At 52.8% G+C, this 21,467-nt stretch overlaps 1 protein-coding gene across 11 annotated transcripts in view; it reads left to right on the top strand.

The window, feature by feature from the left end:
* Nucleotides 1-21,467, top strand: part of HDAC4 (histone deacetylase 4) — a 358,886-nt gene that overhangs the window by 260,723 nt on the left and 76,696 nt on the right. For 7 of the 11 annotated variants that reach the window (XM_054550092.2, XM_024243466.2, XM_054550099.1 and 4 more), the window contains 5 exons: nt 2,205-2,336; nt 7,503-7,615; nt 12,887-13,003; nt 13,087-13,285; nt 20,816-21,054. In XM_054550092.2, coding sequence (XP_054406067.1) covers nt 2,205-2,336; nt 7,503-7,615; nt 12,887-13,003; nt 13,087-13,285; nt 20,816-21,054 — 800 coding nt within the window. The remainder of the gene's footprint in view (nt 1-2,204; nt 2,337-7,502; nt 7,616-12,886; nt 13,004-13,086; nt 13,286-20,815; nt 21,055-21,467) is intronic. The other 4 variants (XM_054550096.2, XM_054550097.1, XM_054550098.1 and 1 more) reach the window with 1 other exon arrangement.

Here is a 21,467-nt window from a genome sequence, read left to right as displayed (position 1 = left end):
GGTGTGCAGGCTGGGAGGCAGAGGGCAAACAGGTGAGGGGGCAGAAGAATTCCAGATGGTGAGAAGGCTGCTGTGAGGAAGACAGGGCAGTGGGGCTGTGATGGGGGCAGTGGGGCTGTGGGGGGTCAGGGCAGCCTTGGGAGGGGCGTGGAGCAGAGTCCTGTGGAAGGGGAGTGGAGGGGAGGGGAGGGGAGTGGAGGGAAGGGGTGTGGTGAGGCAGCCACCACGGGACTCTCCTCAAGAGTCTCTTGCACAAGGAGTCTGGAGTGCCCGGCAGGGCTGTGGAGGATCTGCCGCCTGACTGATGACCTGGTGGCAGCGTGATGAGCCCCACAGGGCCTGGGGGAGGCGGTGCACTGGGCTGCTGTACCACAGCCAGTCCATGGTAGCCTGGAGTGACCATGTCATGCCCGCCTCCCGATGCCACGTGTCCCACTCCATGTGGCAGGGCAGCCACTGAGGAAGACCTTTCACACAGGGCCAGGGACCCTGTGCTCTTCTGTGGGCGCACACAGTCCCTGCCTCTCAGAAGTGGCTGCTGCCCACCGTCAGCGGCTCCTGCCCCAGGCCCGGGGAATCCCTGCAGAGCCCATGTGGGTTTCAGTGGGGATCTGGTGGTGGGAGAAGATGTACTGTTTTCTTGCCTAGTCATCAGCTGGGTTTTTTGGCTTGGACTTTTTGGTTTTGTTTTGTTTTTTGAATAATGGCAAGAAACCCAGCGTGGAAATAGAAGTGGAGCTTGTGAATCTACGCTTGCCTCGGTCGGTTGTGTTAGGCACAGAAGTGTGCCCTGGTCAGTAGCCCATGGAGAGGCCGGCTTATGGCTGAATCCATCATCTGTCGTCATCCAGGTCCCCCGTGCCACAGCACAGAGGCCTCGCTCCCTGCAGAGGCTTAGAGTCTGGTACCTTCTCACAGCGCCTCTTTGGTTTCTCTGGGAAGGCTGTTTTAGGGAGCTTGCTTCTCCCACATCCTTCCAAGACCTGCAGAAAAACTGTCCCTGACTCGAAGCCTTTTCCAAAGTGGAGAAGGTCCTGGGCTGTCTACATGTCCCAAAGAATGAAGTCATGTTGGTCCCCATCGCCCAACCACATCAGTCCTGCTTCCAGGAGAAACTCCCATCTCATTCCTTGTTGCTCTGGAAGCAGTGCACTGCCTGTTCCAGAAAGATTAAGAACAGCACGAGTGCTGATTTTTTAAAAAGAAGTAAAATCTCCCTAATTTGCAAATCTACAAGTGGTAGAATCTTGAAAGTAGCCAAGTAAAACCTCAGAACTCAAAGGCTCGTGTGACACACGTCTCCACGGTGGTATTCTTGGTGCCATTCTGGACTCTGAAAGCCGATAACCTCTCCCGGGTGGGTTGGAGATTTCTTTGACTCCAGTTGCTGCCTTTAAATCCCTGGTGCTTCCCAAGGCGGGCCTCACCCCAGAGGTTTGGGTTCCAGATGCAGATGAGTTGGGGACCACGGTGGGCTGAAAGGTACAGATTCACCAGTGGCTCTGTCCACACAGGCAGAGCTGTTCACAGAAAACGATCCACGCCCAGTACCTTCACCCTGTGGTGAGATGAAAGGTAAAGCTGGCACAGATGTTGGGACGGGCTCTGCTGAGCCTCACCAGGTTGGGGTGGGGATAGCAGCCTCACGCTCTGGAGGCCTCACTGACTGACACAGCTGGGGCGATGCATAGGCGAGCAAGAAGGTGCAGCGTGGACACCATCCTCACATCCCTGGGCCCAGCCTCACATCCCTGTCAGTCTTTCTCTGATTTTAGAGCAACACAGCTATAAAGATAGGGGTGTATTATCTAGAAGAGCATTAGTTACGAGACATCGCCGTTAAGTGACTTCACACCTCAGCAGCCTCCTGCCACGCCCAGTAAATCAGCTTGTCAGTCCTGTTTCCATCTCCTGGTAAACACAGTGGTGGCTTGATTCTGTGGAGACAGTGCCAGCGCTTGCATGATGCTGTGGCCACAGAAATTTATCCAAAGCACCAGATACGTTTTATTCGTTATTTGGGACTGATGAATGGGAGTTAGAATCCCCTGCTTTTTGAGTTCCCTGCACTCTCCCCTGCAGCAACATGGCAGTGTTGAGCAAATATTTACTCACCAGAGTGCATATTTTTTAAAAACCACCAACAGGATAACCTTGAGCCAGTGGTGTCTGCCTGGCTGTAATGACATCTCCTTTTCGTGCAGCTTCTGAACCGAATCTGAAATTACGGTCCAGGCTAAAGCAGAAAGTGGCCGAAAGACGGAGCAGCCCCCTGTTACGCAGGAAAGACGGGCCAGTGGTCACTGCTCTAAAAAAGCGTCCGTTGGATGTCACAGGTATGTCGGCTGAGCAGGTACACCCTTCCCGCTGTCCCCTCTGCCAGGCCTTCCTGCCATAGGCGGTTTCTCTCAGGAGCTTCTGAAAACCCACGTCTGCCTGACGCTGTCAACCCCCAGTGTGGTCCTGTTCCCATGGCGCTGGAAGTGCCAGGCCCAGGGGACCAGGTTTGATGACTCCGGCACGTCTAAGCCGGGCCCTGCTCCTGGCATTAGTGACTCAGAGCTGGTTCTAGGTGGGCTCAGGTGCGCAAGGGTGCCCCAGCTTGGCACTGCAGGAGATGTAGTCAGGAGCTTGAATTGAGGCTCCTCTGAAGGTGGGTCTTAACCAATCCCACCCTAGTAGTGGTGAATCACGTACCCTGCCCTGTTCCGCTGCCCCTGAGCAGTGTCAGAACCACCGGGGCATTTTAACGTCTTCCCACGCCAGAGCACCCATCAGCTGAGCAGGGGGGAAAGCAAGGAGTGAAGTTGCTTCAGCTTGGCCCTAGTGACGTGTCACGGTTGGCCCCATCTAGTGGTGGACACGCAGAAGGACAAGACTGGGCAGAGCCCCATCCTGAAGGCTCACCCGCCCCTCTTGAGGGCATATCCCCATCCAGAGGACCACCCATTCCCAACCACCACGAGGGTACACCCCCTCACCCCACTGCTCCTGAAATCACAGCACCAGGATAAAGGAGCTGCTTGGGGATGGCCTGGATAGAGGGGAGGTAGTCGACATGTTTGCACAACAGAAAGTGTTCGATTTGAAGGCCAAGTCTCATGGCAGCTGGTCTGTGAAAGGCACAGTTCCATTGAGCAGGCTGTTGACCTAGGGAAGGCTGGGAGGGGCTCCTGGTGCCATGCCCCGTGTGTGCGAACACTGGCATCGCACAGGGACTCTGCTTCAGCAGTGAGGTGAGAGCCAGACCTCCCCGCTAAATACAGGGCCCTGCCTGTTTCTTGTGCCCTGTCCCCTCTCTACTTAGGAGTTCTTAACCCCGGTGTAAGGGTCTGGGTCTGAATATTTGTGGATTTCTGTTAAAAGGTATCTGACATCTTCATGCCCAGGGGGAGCTCCATGTGTGTCATTTCTGATGTAGGTTTCTTTCCTCCGGCCGTTATACACACACAGACCCTTTCTACAGTCATCAAGAAATGTCATAATCTAAAGTTCCACTAAGTCTGACTGACTGGGGAAGATTCAGTTGAAAGGAGAAATCATGTGAGTTAAAAGCTTTCAAATTCCAATGCAGCCTTTTTTCCTATGAGCAGTGCCTTGCTTGGCCGGCTCGAATGGACACGTGAACCTTTGCAGTTTTTTTTGTTTTGTTTTGTTTTTTAAGTGTGCAGTGGGTGAGACGGAGTCTTCAGCAAGCTTCTTCTGAGTGTTAAAGCTGGTGTTCCTGTTGTCACCCAGTGACTACCGAGTGGAGTCAGCACTGGGCTGGGCGCAAAAATAGTGAGACAGAGTCCTTCCCTGGAAGGAGCTTATGATGTAATTTGAGCAAGCAGCACATCACATGTGAGACCATCCAGGAGCCATGTGTGACAGGGCCTGATCAGTGCTGTGCTCACCCAGGAGTCATGCGTGACAGGGCATGATCAGTGCTGAGCCCACCCAGGAGTCATGCGTGACAGGGCGTGATCAGTGCTGAGCTCACCCAGGAGCCATGCGTGACAGGGCGTGATCAGTGCTGAGCCCACCCAGGAGCCATGCATGGCAGGGCCTGATCAGTGCTGAGCTCACCCAGGCGTCATGTGTGACGGGGGCGTGATCAATGCTGAGCTCACCCAGGAGCCATGCGTGACAGGGGCGGATCAATGCTGAGCTCACCCAGGAGCCATGCATGGCAGGGCGTGATCAGTGCTGAGCTCACCCAGGAGCCATGCGTGACAGGGCATGATCAGTGCTGAGCTCACCTAGGAGCCATGCATGACAGGACCTGAGCAGTGCTGAGCTCACCCAGGAGTCATGTGTGACAGGGCAAGATCAGTGCTGAGCTCACCCAGGAGTCATGTGTGACAGGGCCTGATCAGTGCTGAGCTCACCCAGGAGCCATGCATGACAGGGCGTGATCAGTGCTGAGCTCACCTAGGAGCCATGCATGACAGGACCTGATCAGTGCTGAGCTCACCCAGGCGTCATGTGTGACGGGGGCGTGATCAGTGCTGAGCTCACCCAGGCGTCATGTGTGACAGGGCCTGATCAGTGCTGAGCTCACCCAGGAGTCATGCGTGACAGGGCGTGATCAGTGCTGAGCTCACCCAGGAGTCATGTGTGACAGGGCCTGATCAGTGCTGAGCTCACCCAGGAGTCATGTGTGACAGGGCCTGATCAGTGCTGAGCTCACCTAGGAGCCATGCGTGGCAGGACGTGATCAGTGCTGAGCTGTGGCATAAAGGGAGCCCGTGCCGAGGGACCTAGGAGTTGGGTGATCAGCACAAGCCACTCTAAGCCAGCAGAGCTCTGCAGAAGGTGGCATTTGCACTGGGACTGGGCGGGTGAGTGGGGCTGGGGCAGAGAGGCAGAGGGTTGTGCATCTCCTGGCCAGCACTGGTACCAGGGAGCTGCCACGATGGGGAGGCTGCTCTGAGTGGAGCTGATTTTCAGAAGACAGGTATTAGGGGTTCTAGGCAGGGTGGTCCCACACGGAGCAGTGGAGCCGATTTCCAGAAGACAGGTATTAGGCAGGGTGGTCCCATTTGGAGCAGTGGAGGCAGTCACGGTTCTTGGCAGAAAGAAAGCCAGGTGGATACTCTGCTCTTTCTCAGTCACTAATTAATTGGGTGTCTACTGTAGAGCACAAAGAAGAAAATGCATTCCCATAAGCGCTCTGTCGAGAGTGAATCCTGCTCACTCTGCACATTCCCGCAGCCCGTGTTCTGCGCCTTCCTCACACCTGAGTTCTCACTCTGCACGCCTTCCCTGCAGCCTGTGTTCTGTGCCTTCCTCACAGCTGAGTTCTCACCATCTTCTTGCGCTATCCTGCGTCCGTCTCCACTCAATTTCAGCCACACGCATTTTGTGCACCTCCAATGGTGTTCCCGTTTTGCTGATCTAAATAATACTATGAAGATTATGCATTTATGTGAATTTTCTTAGACCCATTCCTGGAAGTAGAATGCAAAAAAATAAAATTAACCTCATTGAGTTAAAAGTGGGTGGAAAGTTACGCATATAATTTTTACCACCCCAAAAAGTTGTCCGGACTCCCCAGGCACGTGCGTGAGGGTATTGATCTGATGACACAGCTGGGAGGCACCCATGACAAGGAAGATCTGCTGGATCTTGGTGTGTAGCTGGAGACAGCTTGACATCAGAGGGTGGGGGTCGAGGGTCGGCCACGGTGGGCTGCAGGTGGGGCAGAGATGGGAGAGTTAGAGGGGCCTGGAGAAGGCGTGTCCTGCTTTCTTGAGTGAAATGCAAACACTGGCTCGGCCCAGGTGGCACTCTCAGAATGCCCACTCACAGTGCAAATAACATGGCCTAGGCAGCCGGAGAAGCCTACCTCTGGAGTTAGCGTCTGGTGGAAGTGAGAGGGTGAGAGGACCAGGGAAAGAAAGAGGATGGGGTAGGGTCGGGACCCGGTCCTGTACTCATGCTCAATGCCCGGGACAGTGAGCTGACCCCACGCCCTTTTGAGCTCCAAGAGGCATGGGGAGCGGCTGGTGTAGGGCTTCTGGGTGGACACAGTGATTTGACCTTGGGAGGTTTAGACTGCCCTGCTGTCAAGGGCAAGATGTACCCGGGGTGTTCCTGGGTGGGCAGCTTGGTCAACAGAAGAGGCGCGCCTTCACCACCCAGCTGGGTTAACTCTGGTATGCAGACGCCCCTGACAGTTCCCTCAAGCCACGTGGCCTGGGACGAGTGATGTTGGCTGCTCCGTGCCTCGATCTCCTCTTCTGTGAAACGGGGTCATAATGGCACCTTCCTCAAACAGTAACTGAGAGATGGATGAGCTAATAAAGGCAAAGTTTGGAATTAGGTCTGCCAGGTTAGGGGAGCTGTGGGTGGCTTTTCCTGTTCCCCCACCCTCGTCATCCTCGTCACTGTGGCTCGGGGCTATATTTGCAGAGTCACCACCTCCAGCAGGCATGGATACCATGTGAGTCAGCATGAGTGGGCACCTGCATCCTCGTGGGCTCCAGGAGGACCCGGGCAGCAAGCAGACCGTGGAGGAGGCTTTGCTGGGGACGGCTCTGTTGAGGGGCTGCTTGGGGAAAACGTCCCTTAACCTCCCCTCCAGGGCCCCCACCATGCCCCTTCCTTCTGACCTGTATGCGCTGCACATATGGGTTGGGGCGAGGTTCTGAGCACCCAGAGTCATTGCTGAACAGCAGACGCCTGGAGTTCTTGAGGCAAATAGGTCACGTTGTGTTTTCTTTGGAAAGCTTTAACCAGATGATGCCATTGTTAAAATGCCATTAAACTAAACATATGACAAGCCAAACAAATCCTTGTGTGAATATCGAGAGCCTCAGCAGCCTCCCACGGTGGATGTGTGTGCCCAAAATAGCAGCAGGCCCCTTCAGAGGTGAAGGGATCTTTGGATTGGACGTGGCCCCTTTTGGAAGTCACATTCAGTCAGAGCGGAACCTGGTCTCATTAACCAGGGTCAAGCCACGCAGATGGTTAAAGATCCTCTAAGACTGTCCGAGCGTGTGTTTTCCAGTAGCACGGATAGATCTCAGGAGACACTGGCTATATTTTCCCCTGGATGCTTGCTGCTATGTAGGGAAAATGAGAGGATTCAGCTCTGAGTGAACACTAATAGTAGGTTGCTTTATTTTGAACTAAGCTTTTTATAGTGAGCACAGGAAAGCTGATCTTTTGCTTTTCAAAGTCACTTAGCTTCTGCATTTCCTGGTCTTCTGTTGTTAGGTTACTAATAAGTGTTTAAATCTTTTTGGTGTTTAAAATTGTCTTGAAAATCAAACGAGGTATAAAATTGGTAACATACATGTCCTAGAAAAAGTGAAGTCAGTGACAAAACTGGAAAATCAGAAATCAGCATCATACTTTCTTTTTCGAAACCATGGCCGTGTTCTTTTTGTTGGAACTACTGCCTGTCGCAAGCTAACGAGCAGGTCCGTGGAAGGTACCGGGCATTCGGGCCACAGGTCAGCACAGCCCTCCCTCCGCATAGAGTAACACTCACCAGGGTATTTCTGCCTCCGCAGACTCCGCGTGCAGCAGCGCCCCAGGCTCCGGACCCAGCTCACCCAACAACAGCTCCGGGAGCGTCAGCGCGGAGAACGGTATCACGCCCACCGTCCCCAGCATCCCGGCGGAGGTCAGTGCGAAGCGTTTGTCCTGTGTCCCACGGCTAGAGTCGGACTCGGGACAGATGGGCTTGAAATGACCCCACTTTGCACTTGCCCTTCACTCCTCACCTTCCAATTTGGGGTGAGGGAAAGTGGCCTGTGAGCCATCCTGAAAAGGACACAGTTGGAGGTTACCCTCCTGCCTTCCTCTCATCACAGACGTCTCCTTTCATTATGAACACGCTAGTTCCAGGCACGTCAGGGACAGCCCTGAGCCTGGTCCTTTCTCCTGACCTCTTCCAGAGCAGATGTCACTAGATGGTATCCCAGCACAAGCCCACGCATGGCAGGTGCTCTAGGTGGACAGGACCCTGCTGCCCGGCTCGCTGTGGTCACCAGTGCTCTGAGGGTGGCTGAGAGTCCGTGGGCACGTGGGTATAGTTGCTAAGTGAGACTTAACGTTTTTTATTTTGTATTGAGAAATACAGAACACGATGTTGGCCAACAAACCATGTGTCAGGGCCAACTGGAGCGTCACCCGTGGTCAGCATGGCAGGGCCGGCCAAACCACAGAGTGGGGAGCTTTTCCAGGCATCATGGGAACCAGGCATCTCAGACCGCAGAGCTCAGCACCCCTGGTCCCCTGCCTTTATCAGACCCCAAGTGGTGCCACAGTCTGGGAGGGACATTGGCAAGCTAGAGAGGAGTCAGGGGACGCTTGGAGTCCCTGGGTGGGAAAGATGTCAGAGACACAGAAGCCGAGTGGCAAGGCGGGGAGGAGTGGCGCCCAGGCTGACAGAGTCGCACCCTGACCATACCCGGAGGCTTTCCAGGGTAGCAGGTCGCAGGACCTCACTCCGTGTTCCTTGAGCTCCTTTGCGCCCCCTGCCTTTATCCCACACGTGTCTCGAGCGCCTTGTGCCAGGCCCAGGGACAGGACCAGGCAGGCAGCAAGGACCTGCCCCACACTCCACACAGTGCCCCACTGAGGAGGAGAGGCCACCCCCAGAGCACGGGGAAGAAGAGAGAGGCAGAGAGAGGCAGTCCCACGGGCTGAGTGGTGCCCCGGGCCTGGGTGGGCCTGACTGTGGGGCAGGGGTGGGAGGGGTACGCTTTAGCAGTGAGTTTTCTGATGAGTTGAGCTGGAAATGCTGTGTCTGCTTCATGGGGCAGAGTTCTACTGAGTGGGAGGTTCTTTCTGAATTCTCTCCAACTTACAGAAGGCTATAATTTATTAAATATAGTTATTGACTTTCCTTCTTAAATATTTAGAAATGAATCCTGCCCTTCCAAAGGATTGGCAAATCTTAGCTGGGATACAGAGGCATGAGGGTTTAGCATTTTCATTTCAAATTTCAAGACCGTTTATGTATAAACATTTTTAGAGACTAGAATTACTGCTCGGAACGAATTTTGCACTTTGTCTCCAGGCTGCTTAATCCCCATTTTCTCTTATTCTTTTTACTTCATACATCGATTTCTTTTATTACCTGTCTTCTTCAGCCTGCCAACTTCAGTACTTATTTAGATGATTAGAAGTTTTAACAGTCCTCTGTATGGCTGCGGTCATAGCTGAGGTCTACCAGTAATAAGCCTTATAATGCAACCTAGAAATTACTTCCTGCCCTGAGGTTAACACTGGTTGCATCTTGTTGATTGTGGTCCTAGATACACGTTTTTATTTAAAATGAGGCACTTATGTACATGGTAGTTAATATTGGAACAGTGCCTTGTTTGGGTGGGTCTGCATCATTCCAGTTCTGTGTTAATTTTTACAAATCGTGATACGTAAATGAAGCTACTGGAAATTAATAGAACACGTAGAAGGAGTTACAGGAAATACCAGGAGGTGCCATTGTTCATGTTCCACATCAGATGTTCATTAGAGTGGGCACGGGCAGCCTTTGCATGTTGGATCACACCCAGGCGCCATTTCTGGGTTTCAGTATCTCTAGAGTTGGACAGGTCTCTGAGAACGCCTGTGCTTCACGGCCAGGGGCTGGCTCTCCGTTCTCACGTGGTGCAGAGGCTAGTGAGCTTGCCCATCAGAGGGGGTGTCTCGAGTGGATGGGGACGTGGGGGGAGCAGGGGCCTCCCAGCCTAGCTCTCAGCACTGCCTTTTCTGTTCACCCTGGGGCCCCTAGAAACACTACTGTACCTTGAAGGCCCCCCAGACCCAGGGAACCCACTGTGCCGGGCACCTCCTCCTTTCCAGAGCCAGGGAAGCCCAGTGCGCCAGGCACCTCCTCCTCTACAGGCCAAGGAAGCCCAGTGTGCCAGGCATCTCCTCCTCTACAGGGCCAGGGAGGCCCAGTGTGCCGGGCACCTCCTCCTCTACAGGGCCAGGGAAGCTCAGTGTGCCGGGCATCTCCTCTAGAGGCCAGGGGAGCCCAGTGTGCAGGGCACCTCCTCCTCTACAGGGCCAGGGAAGCCCAGTGCGCCAGGCATCTCCTCCTCTACAGGCCAGGGAAGCTCAGTGTGCCGGGCACCTCCTTTACAGGGAGGAGGCAGGGCTCAGAGAGTGAGAGGAAGTCATCCAGGTGCGTAAGGGGACAGCTCCTCTGTGGCCGCTGCTGCTGTTATTTACATGCATGCCTGGATGCTCTGACTTCAGGCCTGCGGACTTTGCCTCTGAGCACATCCTGAGGTGCGGTCCGGGGGGCTCCAGCCTCAGAATGCCTCCCGCAGGGCTCGGCCCCGAGACAGCAGATGCCAGAACGCCCTGCGATTTCTCAGGTGGACCAGTCGGCATCTCCAAGGAACAAATTCTCAGAAGCCTCCTTTAGTTCCAGAAATGGGCTTAAAAAAAAACCTTGCTTACAAAGGAAATGAAAACTTTGCAAACATTAGAACGTCTCCTTATTTTGTTCCCAAATGATAATAACACAAGCACAGTTGTGCTTTCCTGGAAATCACAAGCATTTTCTCTACAGCATAACTTACTGATAATTCTTTAACTTTTGACAAAAAAAAAATGTCTAGGAAAAATGTTTTTCTCAGTAGCCCTTTAATCATTCCTTACACAATGTAATATGTGAGCAAATCTAAAGGGAGTTGCAGGGTTTCCTCTGGGGCGAGGCGTACCATGAGTTTGCTCCTAAGTGAGAAGGCCGGGTTTTCTGTTCTGTAGGAACAGCCTGAGTGTAAGTGTTTGTCAGGAGAAGCGTTTCTTCCTATCCCCAATGGCCAGTCATATGTCTTTGGGGAAATGTCTCTTCAGATCCTTTGCCCACTTTTATACGGGCTGCTTCGGGTTTTGCTGGTGAGTTGCGGGAGTTCCCATGTGTTCTGGATACTGCTCCCTTGTCGGATGAATAGCTTGCACATGTTTCCCCTTTCCGCAAGTCGTGTCTTCACTCGTGATTTTCTTCCTTTGCTGTGCAGAAGCTTTTTAGTTGAGCAGAGTCCCAGTTGCCTGTTTTCGTTTTTGTTGCCTGTGCTTTTGAGGTCTTAGCCATAGATCTTTCACAATAGCCAAGAGGTAGAATCAACCTCAGTGTCCTTCAGTGAATGAATAGACAGAGAAAATGTGGCGCTGTACACAGTGGAGTACTATGCAGCCATCAAAAGGATGGAATCCTGACATTTGCAGCAGCATAGATGGAACTAGAGGCCCTCATGTTAAGTGAACTAAGCCAGGCACAAAAAGACAAACATTGCATTTTCTCATTCATCTGGGGGAGCTAAAAACATTGCTGTCATGGAGGTAGAGAGTATAATGGCATCTGTTATCTATTCATTATTAATGTTAGTTTCTGGCAAGGGGATTTCTATCTGCCAAACCCCACTAACTAGCATGATTACAATAACATTTATTCCTTCTCTTTCTTTGCCCAGTCATTCAGCAGACATTCCTTGAGTAGCTACTGTGTAGGGGATATAGTGGTGATAAACTATTGTCCTTTTTAGCAAAACACGTTCATTCTACAAGCAAAAAGATGTTAAATATCACAGTAGTTCAAGTCCTTGGAGACTGTTGCTGCTGACTCTTCCTGTGTGGCCTTCTAATCTTTACTCCTGGCTTGTGTTTGCTTTATCCAAGCCCACTCTTTAAAAGGTACATGATCTATAACCTGTTTCTCTAACTTAATGTATCATAAACAAGTGTCCAAGTAATCAACTAGATTGTTCCCAACCCCCAGAGCATCCCGGTATGCAATGCCCCTCCGTTCTGTTAACACCAAGGTGTCGGGGAAGCCGCATAGCTCTGCCGTGCCTGCTGGGTGCTCAGCCCCGCAGCCGAGGCTTCATGGGCATCAGGCCATCTCCTTATTTCTTAAAGTTACATCCCAAGGGTGGAGCTCCAGCATCAAAGGTTAGACAGATTTTGAAGGCCTTTGACATAGATTGCCAAATTGTCCTGCAGAAAGGATGCCACTAACTGATTTGTAATCCACCCAACAGTGTTTGCAGTTCCTTTAGGCCAAGATGGTATTATCATTTTTCAAAAGTGTTTCTTGGGTTTCAGAATACGTTTTTAGATGACCATGATGTGTTTTCCTGAGCGCCTTCCCCCTCCTGAGCTCTGCCGTCACTGGTCTTCACCACGTGCTTTTCTCACTGTTGTTTGATTTGCAGGCTCTCTGTGCTGACCCTCATCTGCCTCATACGTGGCCAGTATTATCATCATTGCCCGCCTTTCATAGAGGCAGTTGTTTTATGATTTTCTCTTTATTTTTAATTTTTTTGGGTACATAATGTATACATTTATGGGGTACATGAGATGTTTTGATACAGGCATGCCATGCGTAATAATCACGTCATGCGAAGTGTGGGGTGTCCATCCTTTCCAGTGTTTATCCTTTGTGTAACAAACAATCCAATCATACCCTTATAGTTATTTTTAAATGTACAATTAAATGTTATTTCCTTTTTGTTTTCTGCCTTTGATGTTAAGTCTGGAAAGACATTGCCAACTACAAAAAAGCATTGAAAACTATATTATCCTAGAAACTGCAAAACGGCATTGTAAACTATATTAGCCTAGATTTCCTTCTGACTGTTCTGTGGTAAATAATCAAACTGAATAGAAATCAATGAGATGATGCTGGACAAGGTGACAGAAGAAGAACTCTTATCGGGAGGAGGAAACTGGAGCGGTGAATTGTGCTTTCATGTTGTGGCGCGTGTTGAAATCTCATGCTCTCGTTGCTGTCTCATTTGTTACATGTATGTTTGCGCTCATATATCAGAATTCAGTGCAGGCTGCCGCAGGTGTTTTCATCGTTGTTTTTCTTGGTGTATATTGCTGATGTTTGGCCGTGACAGACTGTGATGGTCATCGTGTGTTCTGTCTCCAGACGAGTTTGGCGCACAGACTTGTGGCGCGAGAAGGCTCGGCCGCTCCACTTCCCCTCTACACATCGCCATCCCTGCCCAACATCACACTGGGCCTGCCTGCCACCGGCCCTTCCGCTGTAAGTCAGCCCCCATGGGTCCGTGTGGCGTGGGGTGGCAGTGATGGCTCCTTCCACCTGAGCATCCTGGCTGTGCTTTCCAGGGCACAGCGGGCCAGCAGGACGCCGAGAGACTCGCCCTTCCCGCCCTCCAGCAGAGGCTCTCCCTTTTCCCCGGCACCCACCTCACTCCCTACCTGAGCACCTCGCCCTTGGAGCGGGATGGAGGGGCAGCGCACAGCCCTCTTCTGCAGCACATGGTCTTACTGGAGCAGCCGCCGGCACAAGCGCCCCTCGTCACAGGTGAGCACAGATGGGCCTGGGTGCAGCCAGGCTCTGAGGCTACCCACGCTCTGGATGGTGCCCGGCCCTCGCCTGCCGTTGGAGGAGACAGGAAGGCACGCCTGTCCCACCCCCACAGTTCCCAAACACACATCCCCATCACGTGATGTAGCCACTGTGACTGCAGTGAAAATCCACGCCTCACTCCCAGAGTCAGGTAGATGGAGTGGAAACAGAAGTCACTTCCCCTTTCTCACCTTTTGGGAGAGGCCACCGGCTCTTGCGATTTGGGTTTCTGTCTGGACCAAGCTGAGCCAGCACTGGAAGCCCAGAACCGACTCTTGTGGTCAGTTTGTGTTAGCGAACTTTTACAAATGTGCACTGTCTGGGGGAGTGGTTACATTTAGAAAAATACAATTTAGAGAAAAATGGGAATGTCCTTATGAAATTACATAGCAACAGCAATGTGAAAGTCACTTCAGAAATGAGGGAGCACCGACCAGACACGGTGGCTCACGCCTGTAATCCCAGCAGTTTGGGAGGCCGAGGCAGGTGGATCACCTGAGGTCAGGAGTTCAAGACCAGCCTGACTAGCATGGTGAAACCCCGTCTCTACTAAAAATACAAAAATTAGCTGGGTGTGGTGGCATGCACCTGTAATCCCAGCTACTTGGGAGGCTGAGGCAGGAGAATCGCTTGAAACTGGAAGGCAGAGGTTATAGTGACCCGAGATGGTGCCACTGCACTCCAGCCTGGGCAACAGAGCAGACTCTGTCTCAAAAATAAATAAATGAGGGAGCAGCTACCTACCCCCTTGCCATGCGGGTCATCGTTGTACGTCTTCATAGCTTTGTGTTTGGCTTCCTGGAAACCTGTTGTTGCCAATGAAAAGCTGAAATACCCTCAGAGCTGCACCTGTGAAACTCTGGCAGTGAACTTGGTGAAAACTCAGGGGCTTGGCATGTTGTAGGAGGCTGTGCTGCAGGATGCGTGGGGCTGGGGGCTGGCTTGGGTGGGCTTGGGCCTCTGGCTTGACTAGTCTGGTGGATTTTGGTGTTTTCTTGTTTTGTGCTGCCCATGTGTCTCTGTTTAGACAGAGACGATTCCTTCTTATTCCTTCTTTGCCCAGAAGCCAAGTGGGGCAATCTTTGTTTTGTTCCTGAGCCCCTTTCTGTTTGTTTCTCCAGAAGCTTGAATTCGTGTCCCTGCCTGTCTAGAGCACAGGAGCCCGTGGTGTAACGAGGGAGGGGGCAACCCTCACAGTGCCTCTCTGAGCTCCAGCCACAGTGGCAGGCACGTGGATCTCTCTGGAGGAATGTATCTGAGATTGCGTCTGAGAGTCTCTTAGATGCTCTAGATCAGCTGGCACGAGTGTGGGTAGTGAAGGACACCTGAGTTTCTCGCGTATCTTTAAAAACGTAAAATGTGCCTTATCTTCAGGATTCCTGGGATACACTTCATCAGAGATGTTTGTTTGTCACTCATCTTCTTCCCTTCTCTAAATCAGTTTATTCTGCATGATTAAGTAACATGCGTAATCTTGTGTATCAGGTTTTTGGAAAACAGCCTTTTCGATAGAACCTGAATATCGAGTTTGCATGGATCTCACCTCTCTGAGAAACGTGCTGAACTCGGCATTACTTCTTCCCTGTGTACGGTCAGCCCTCTTTTCCTCCCAGGTGCAGCTTGCTCGTTGGCATGGGGACCTGCTTACAGTACCCTCCCCAGGCTCTGTGGTGCCAGGGGGCCCATGCATGGCTGCCCAGCTTGCTCTGGCCTTGCTTTACGCCTGTGCCCAGCAAGCCCCTCCAGTCCTGTGCCGCCACCTCCAAAACTCTGCAAGCCCCTTCTGTCCTGCACCGCCTCCCCAGGTTGCCAGCGGCTCATCCTGCAGAACCTCTGGCTGGGAGCCTCCGAGCCAGTGTCACATGTACAGTGTAGTGCAGCCACACAGCCGCCTCTGTCCCAGCTTTCTCTTGCTCCATGACCCTGGGAAGCCGCTTATGCTCTGTGTGCCTTGTTTTCCCATCTAGGAAGTGGGACTACTAAGCGGTCCACCTCCGTGAGCCTGACGAGGGCTAAGTGGACTGTGTGCTCATGTGCCCCTGCAGGTGTTGGCATCGTTGTTGTAGTCATTGCCTTGTTCTTAACCTGCCACCTCCCATGCTGTCTCACTCCCCCAGCAGGCCCCTGTCCATCTTCAGTGTCTCAGGGGCCCTCCCCCAGCCCCACCATGAGTAGGGCCCTCATTCGGAACGCGCTGGGATTGCCCCATCTTCTTGTGGGAAGAAGCCTCCTGTGCAGGTTCCTGCCCCTCCAGTCTGTCCTCCTGTAGCCACCGGACTCTCCTTGAAGGCCTGGAGGCCCCCACGCTGTCTAGAGCAGTACTGGCCAAGTCAGGAGCCACCAGTCATGGGGAGCTGTTAAATAGATAAGTCAGAATTAGAATTCAGTTTCTCAGTCACATATGCACCACATCCAGTGCATGACCCACGGCTGTCCCCTGAATGTTCTCATTGTCACAGAAGGTCCTGGCAGGGCAGCACTGGCCTGGAGTGAAGTCCCAGCTTGTGAGCAGGAACTCCAGCCTTGCTCTACAAGCCTCATTTCTCTTCCCTAGTCCAGCACAGCAGCCAGGCCAGCCGGCTCAATGCTCGACCAGGCCACAGCCGGCCCCCAGAGCCAGGGCTCTTTCCCAGGGCCCTTTTACCCATCAGGCGTGGTTCGTCTGCCCCCTCATCCCAGGCTTCCATCCCTGCCTCAGCCCTGCCTTGTTGCTCCTTTTCTGGATCACACTGCATCTTCGTTTCCATGTTCTGCCCTTTCCCGCAGTTTTTGACGAACTCCTGCTTGAGTTGGTCTCCTGGACAGCAGTGCCTGTATTTTCCTGGCCCACAGACAGACCCACCTTCTCGCTGGTAATCGTCGTGCATAGGCGTATAGGATATCAAATCTAGAACAGCCCTCCAGTCACAAATGCTTTGAAACAGAGGCCTCTGTGGGTGAGGTCACTGTCAGAGACCAGAGGGGTGAGCCATGGTCCAGGGTCTCCCAGAGCTGCCTCTTACACAGCACATACCTCCAGTCAGCCCCTTTCCGCATCGCTCCGGGCAGTTCCTCGCCGGTCACAGGCTTGGCGTGCCTCTTCTATGTCCCTGTTTATGTGCTGCTCCAGTGCGGCACTCCGTACGTGGTCACTGTGGACTCAGATCTTCGCAGAGCGGCTGGCACATTCTCGGAGATTAGTCTCCGCATAACTAGCTGAGGCGGGGAGTGGAGCTCAGGAGCCCATTCCCGGGTGAGAAGGAAAGTGTCTGTGCAGAGCCCTGTGCTGCTGCTTTAGTTGGATGCAAAACTGTGGGCATGATCATTGCCTGGGCAGCCCAGCTAAGTCCTCTGTGGTACCCGTGTGGCTGAGAAGCAGGACTTTGAGAACCATGTAACCTGCTGTCAGGACCCGAGAGACAGGGCCCCCCAAGACCCAGGAGGAGCTTGGTAGTACATACAGGCATGTGGAGGAGAAGGCTGGAGACCAGGGCTGTGCCGCAGGTGGGCCTAGGGAAGGCTTCCCGGAGCAGTGGCGTCGGAGCTGAGATCTCAGTAGGAGCCTGCAGGCGGAGAGGGAAGGGCCCAGGTAGAGGGAGATGTGTATGCCTGCTGGAGGTGGCCTTGTCACAGATCTTTCTAGCATCCTGGCCACACACTCAGAGCATGCCACCAGCGTCTTAAGGCTACTGCCTTCCTGAGCTGGCAGTGGAGATCCACTGTCCCGCTGTCACACGCTGAGTGGAGGGTGCCCCTGACTTCTGTGTTAGCGATTGCATGCTACTGTTTAGGCCTCATTTCCCCAAAAAACAGCAAGTCCCAGGAAGGGCTTGAGCACAGCTGGCCGTGGTTCATGTCCTATAATTGGCATGCGAGGCTGTGGTCCTCAGCCCTGGCCTGGCCTCAGCTCCATCACCAGAAGCTCAGACAGATGCTGATTGGTCCAAGCGAGTCCAGAGCACGCACGTTGTTCCCTTGGGCGGCCAGGATTGCAAACCGTGAGTTGGATCTAACTCTTGCCTGGTTTGCTTCTCAATTTTAAAGAATTTCGCAGAAAAAGCAATGGAATACACCAGCTGGACTTCTAAGGAATCAGGCACCCTGAATTGTTCACCTCATGTGAATTCATCACTTAAACAGAATCCCAGTGTGTGAAGACCAACTCTTCAAAACTGGGTCTGGAACTTGAGAGCAATCCAGTCTTTCACCTTCGGGGTGTGTCTAAGTGATGCGTTTGCAAACTCACTAATTAGTTTGGGTATTGCTGAGCAGGGTGTGTTATAACTTAGACCCTGGATGGCTGGGTACATTCCAGCGTGCTCACTTGGGAACTGTCATTGCAATTGTTGTGATTGTGTGTTGGAGTGTGGACTTCCAGGGGAACTGGCCACTGAGCACAGTTCAGGCCCAGCCCCCAGTGCCTCCAGGAGGAGCAGGAGCCGGCAGCCATAGGGACACAGCCATCCAGCACCAGGAGCCAGGGTCAGCTCAGAAGCCAGGATCAGCTCAGGAACCAGGGTCAGCTCAGGAACCAGGGTCAGCTCAGGAACCAGGGTCGGCTCAGGAACCAGGGTCGGCTCAGGAGCCAGGGTTAGCTGTTGCCCCTGCACTGGGCACAGGAAGGGGCTTCTGCCAGTGCTCAGGGCAGAAGGAGCAGAAGCTGGGAAAACCCTGGCTAAGATGCCCAGGGGAGGAGCCCGGAGCAGGGGGCCACTGGGACCACAAGAGCCAGGCTCTGCCCCACAGCCCGCCCAGCACCACACAGACAGCCCCTGCATTTGGGTCACCGACCACAGAATTGTATCCTGATGGACTAGGATTTTATGCTCGAAAGTCCCTGACAGTATATCCTGAAGACCACATCATGGTCTGTCATCAGAAGCTCTTGTTAATGATCTCAGGGATCCAAATTGGAAACCACCCAGCCAGCAAATAGCATTGCTACGCAGAGGTCAGGGCGCTGCTTTTCAAGGATACCCAGAGGTAGGGTGTCCCCGTGTATGGCGGCCCTGGGTTTTGCACCCTGGAGGCAGCAGAGTGAAATTCTGAGTGGGCGAGATAGGCTGAGAGAGAGTGAGGGGCTGGCCCCTGGGGAGTGCAACTGGTAAAGGAACAGGGCCGGTCTGCACAGGGGTCTCTGCTCATGCCAGTTCTGAAAATGAAGCCCTGTTCCCATGAGGCGTAGGCTTGTGTCCCCGTGTGAAGATGGTGGCCTGGGAAATCCCTGGGCCCATGCGGAGGGCGGCAGGAGGCAGAGCCCCGGACGGGAAGGAGCTGGGGAGCGCCGTGTAGCCCCTACTCACACCGCTGGCTCGAGTCGCTTGTTCCTTACCGTGTGTCACACCAGGAAGCTGAATCCTATGAAGTTGGCGCGTCCTTCTCCTCCTCTGCAGAGGGTCAGGCCTGGGCAGGGGACTGTGCAGCTCATCACCACCTCCACCCCTGAATGGTGTGCACACTGAGGCTTTGGGGGAAAACAATGCTAAGGAAAATGTATTTCAGCTTCCTATTGGTTTCTGAGAAGAGACCTTTCCAGCAACTACGTAGCCTTTGCGTCCCCTGAAGGCAGCTTTGTGTGACTGACTTCCTTATTTCCGCTGTGAAATAGTTCAATCCCACGTAATACGCATGTCAGCAATTGATAAATTCTGAAATGCCTTCTTTTTTATTTTTATTTTTATTTTTTTTTTGAGACAGAATCTCATTCTGTCGCCCAGGCTGAAGTGCAGTGGCATGATCTGGGCTCACTGCAACCTCCATCTCCCAGGTTCAAGCGATTCTTCTGCCTCAGCCTCCTGAGTAGCTGGGATTACAGGCGTGTGCCACCATACACAGCTAATTTTTGTATTTTTAGTAGAGATGGGGTTTTGCCATGTTGGCCAGTCTGACCTCAGGTGATCCACCCACCTCGGCCTCCCAAAGTGCTAGGATTACAGCCACCACGCCCAGCCAGAAATGCCTTCTTTAGGATGGTTTACCTTTTTCTTTTTTTTTAACGTTTTCAGGGAATGATTCTGAATGGATTTTTAGTTATTCACTTTAATAGCCAAGCATTGATAATAAAATTTAAGATAATGTGTCTTTCTGGAAAGTTGTGGGGTTGGGTGGAAAGGGATGGTGGTTCAGAGAACACTAGTGAATAACTTTTGAAAAGGTAGTGAAGAGCAGCCTTGCTGGGGGTCTGGCTGGGTTTAGTCTGTCTGTATGTGTCCTTTGTGTTTGCATATCACATAGTATTTCTTAAATTTAGAAGTAGCCCCTGCGAAGGGACTTGAGAATCACTAAGCAGCATGGCTCTCACTGGGAAGCTTGGACTCCACTAAACCTGATGACACACCCAGCTGCCCTGCGAGCCCTGGCATCAGTGTCCTGGGGGAGGGACAGGACAGGAGCTGCCACTTGCCAGCAGGGCCACCTTGGTATCCCTGGAGGTCCCGTAGCCCTTGCAGCAGGCATGTAGCCCCACCTGGAAGCAGGAACAGCAGGCTGCCTCAGGCGGATGCCGAGTTCCAAAGAGTCCCCCACCAGGGCCTCCAAGAGCTGGTGTGGTCACTTCCTTTGTCATTTCACTGAGTCAGATGCCTTTAAGCGGGTCAGGGTCATTTTTACCCTGAGCAGCATTGTTTAGTTTAGTGTTTACCCCACTTAGGTTACCAGAGGAACAGATATTCACAGAGCAGGACAGAGTGTTCGTTAGATCCTTTTGCCCACAAAACCATGCAAAAATGTTAAACTACCTAAACCAACAATTTATATATATCTCGATGAAAAGCATGCAGAAGGCAAAAGCGTATTTGACTGGGTCGCATTTTAAATCAAGATACAGATGCCAATTAAAGCAAGATCATCTCCTATCAAAATGGATTCTTTTAATCAAAACATACAGGGTTGATGACGGTGTGGTGAAGTGGGCATCCTCCACTCTGCTGGCAGGGATTAGCCGGATCGTTTCAGAAAGGGGTTTTGACAATATGTATAAGGACTTTTTAAAGTATTTATGCCATCTTTGTGCATAAAATCAGTGCTCGAAGAGACCTTGAAACGATGTCAACCCAAAGGACAATTGTTTTTCTCACAACTCAGGCTGTCTTTGGAAATATGTGGAGGCTCCCAGAACCATGGCGGCCTTCCTCAGCACACTGTTCAGACCAAAAGCCACTTTTCTAGGCCTGTGGCCCCCAGGAACAATTGTGTGGTAGCCACTCTTGGGAAGGGCTACCTCTTTGAAACCTGCCACACAGGACTCCTGACGTTTCCTGTGTCGACCTGATTTTCATAGAAAATTGCCTCCAAATTATGGTTCCTGTAGTCCCAAAGCACCAGCTCACGGCCCCCAGCCTCAGCTGGAAGGGGCCCAGTTAGCGAGCCAGCTCTGGGGCACCAGGGCAGAGTGCCTGGGCTGGCGGGCACAGGGCTCAGTTGTCTCCATCACTTACTCAATAGCCCTCTCTCCCTCCTCTCTTCTTCCTCTTCCCCTCTGCTGTTTCTTCCTCCAATTATCTTCAGACTGGTATCTTTCAGGCCTGGGAGCACTGCCCCTCCACGCACAGTCCTTGGTTGGTGCAGACCGGGTGTCCCCCTCCATCCACAAGCTGAGGCAGCACCGCCCGCTGGGGCGGACCCAGTCGGCCCCACTGCCCCAGAACGCCCAGGCTCTGCAGCACCTGGTCATCCAGCAGCAACATCAGCAGTTTCTGGAGAAACACAAGCAGCAGTTCCAGCAGCAGCAACTGCACATGAACAAGGTGGGTTTGCTGGCTCGGCGCTCCCGGGCCCCAGGGTGGCTGTGTGCTGTGCGCCTCAGCCTCAGTCTTCAGCACTGGCCCCTTTCTGACCTTCAGGGAGGCCAGGAGACAGAAAGAGGGAACCGAGGAGGCACATGCTCTGGCCCATGGCACAGAGCTGGGCAGGGGTAGGGGCAGAAGGGGTGCTGCTGGGAGCTTGGGCTCAGGAACAGTTCACCTGCAGGGAGTGGGACGTGCAGGGCCAGTGCCCTCTCCCACCAGCCCGCATGGGTTCCGTTGGACCACATACTGCCCGTGGTGCATCAGTGCCAGCGAATGGAATAGTCTACTTGGGCAACACTTTTTTCTTGGGTTTCCTAAGGCCATTTAGTAAACATATCTTTAAATAAACCAGCAACCCACAGTGCCCATCT

The sequence above is a fragment of the Pongo abelii genome, chromosome 11 (genome assembly GCF_028885655.2).
Source record: "Pongo abelii isolate AG06213 chromosome 11, NHGRI_mPonAbe1-v2.0_pri, whole genome shotgun sequence".
NCBI lineage: Eukaryota > Metazoa > Chordata > Mammalia > Primates > Hominidae > Pongo > Pongo abelii.
This window is presented reverse-complemented; position numbering and strand designations above follow the sequence as displayed.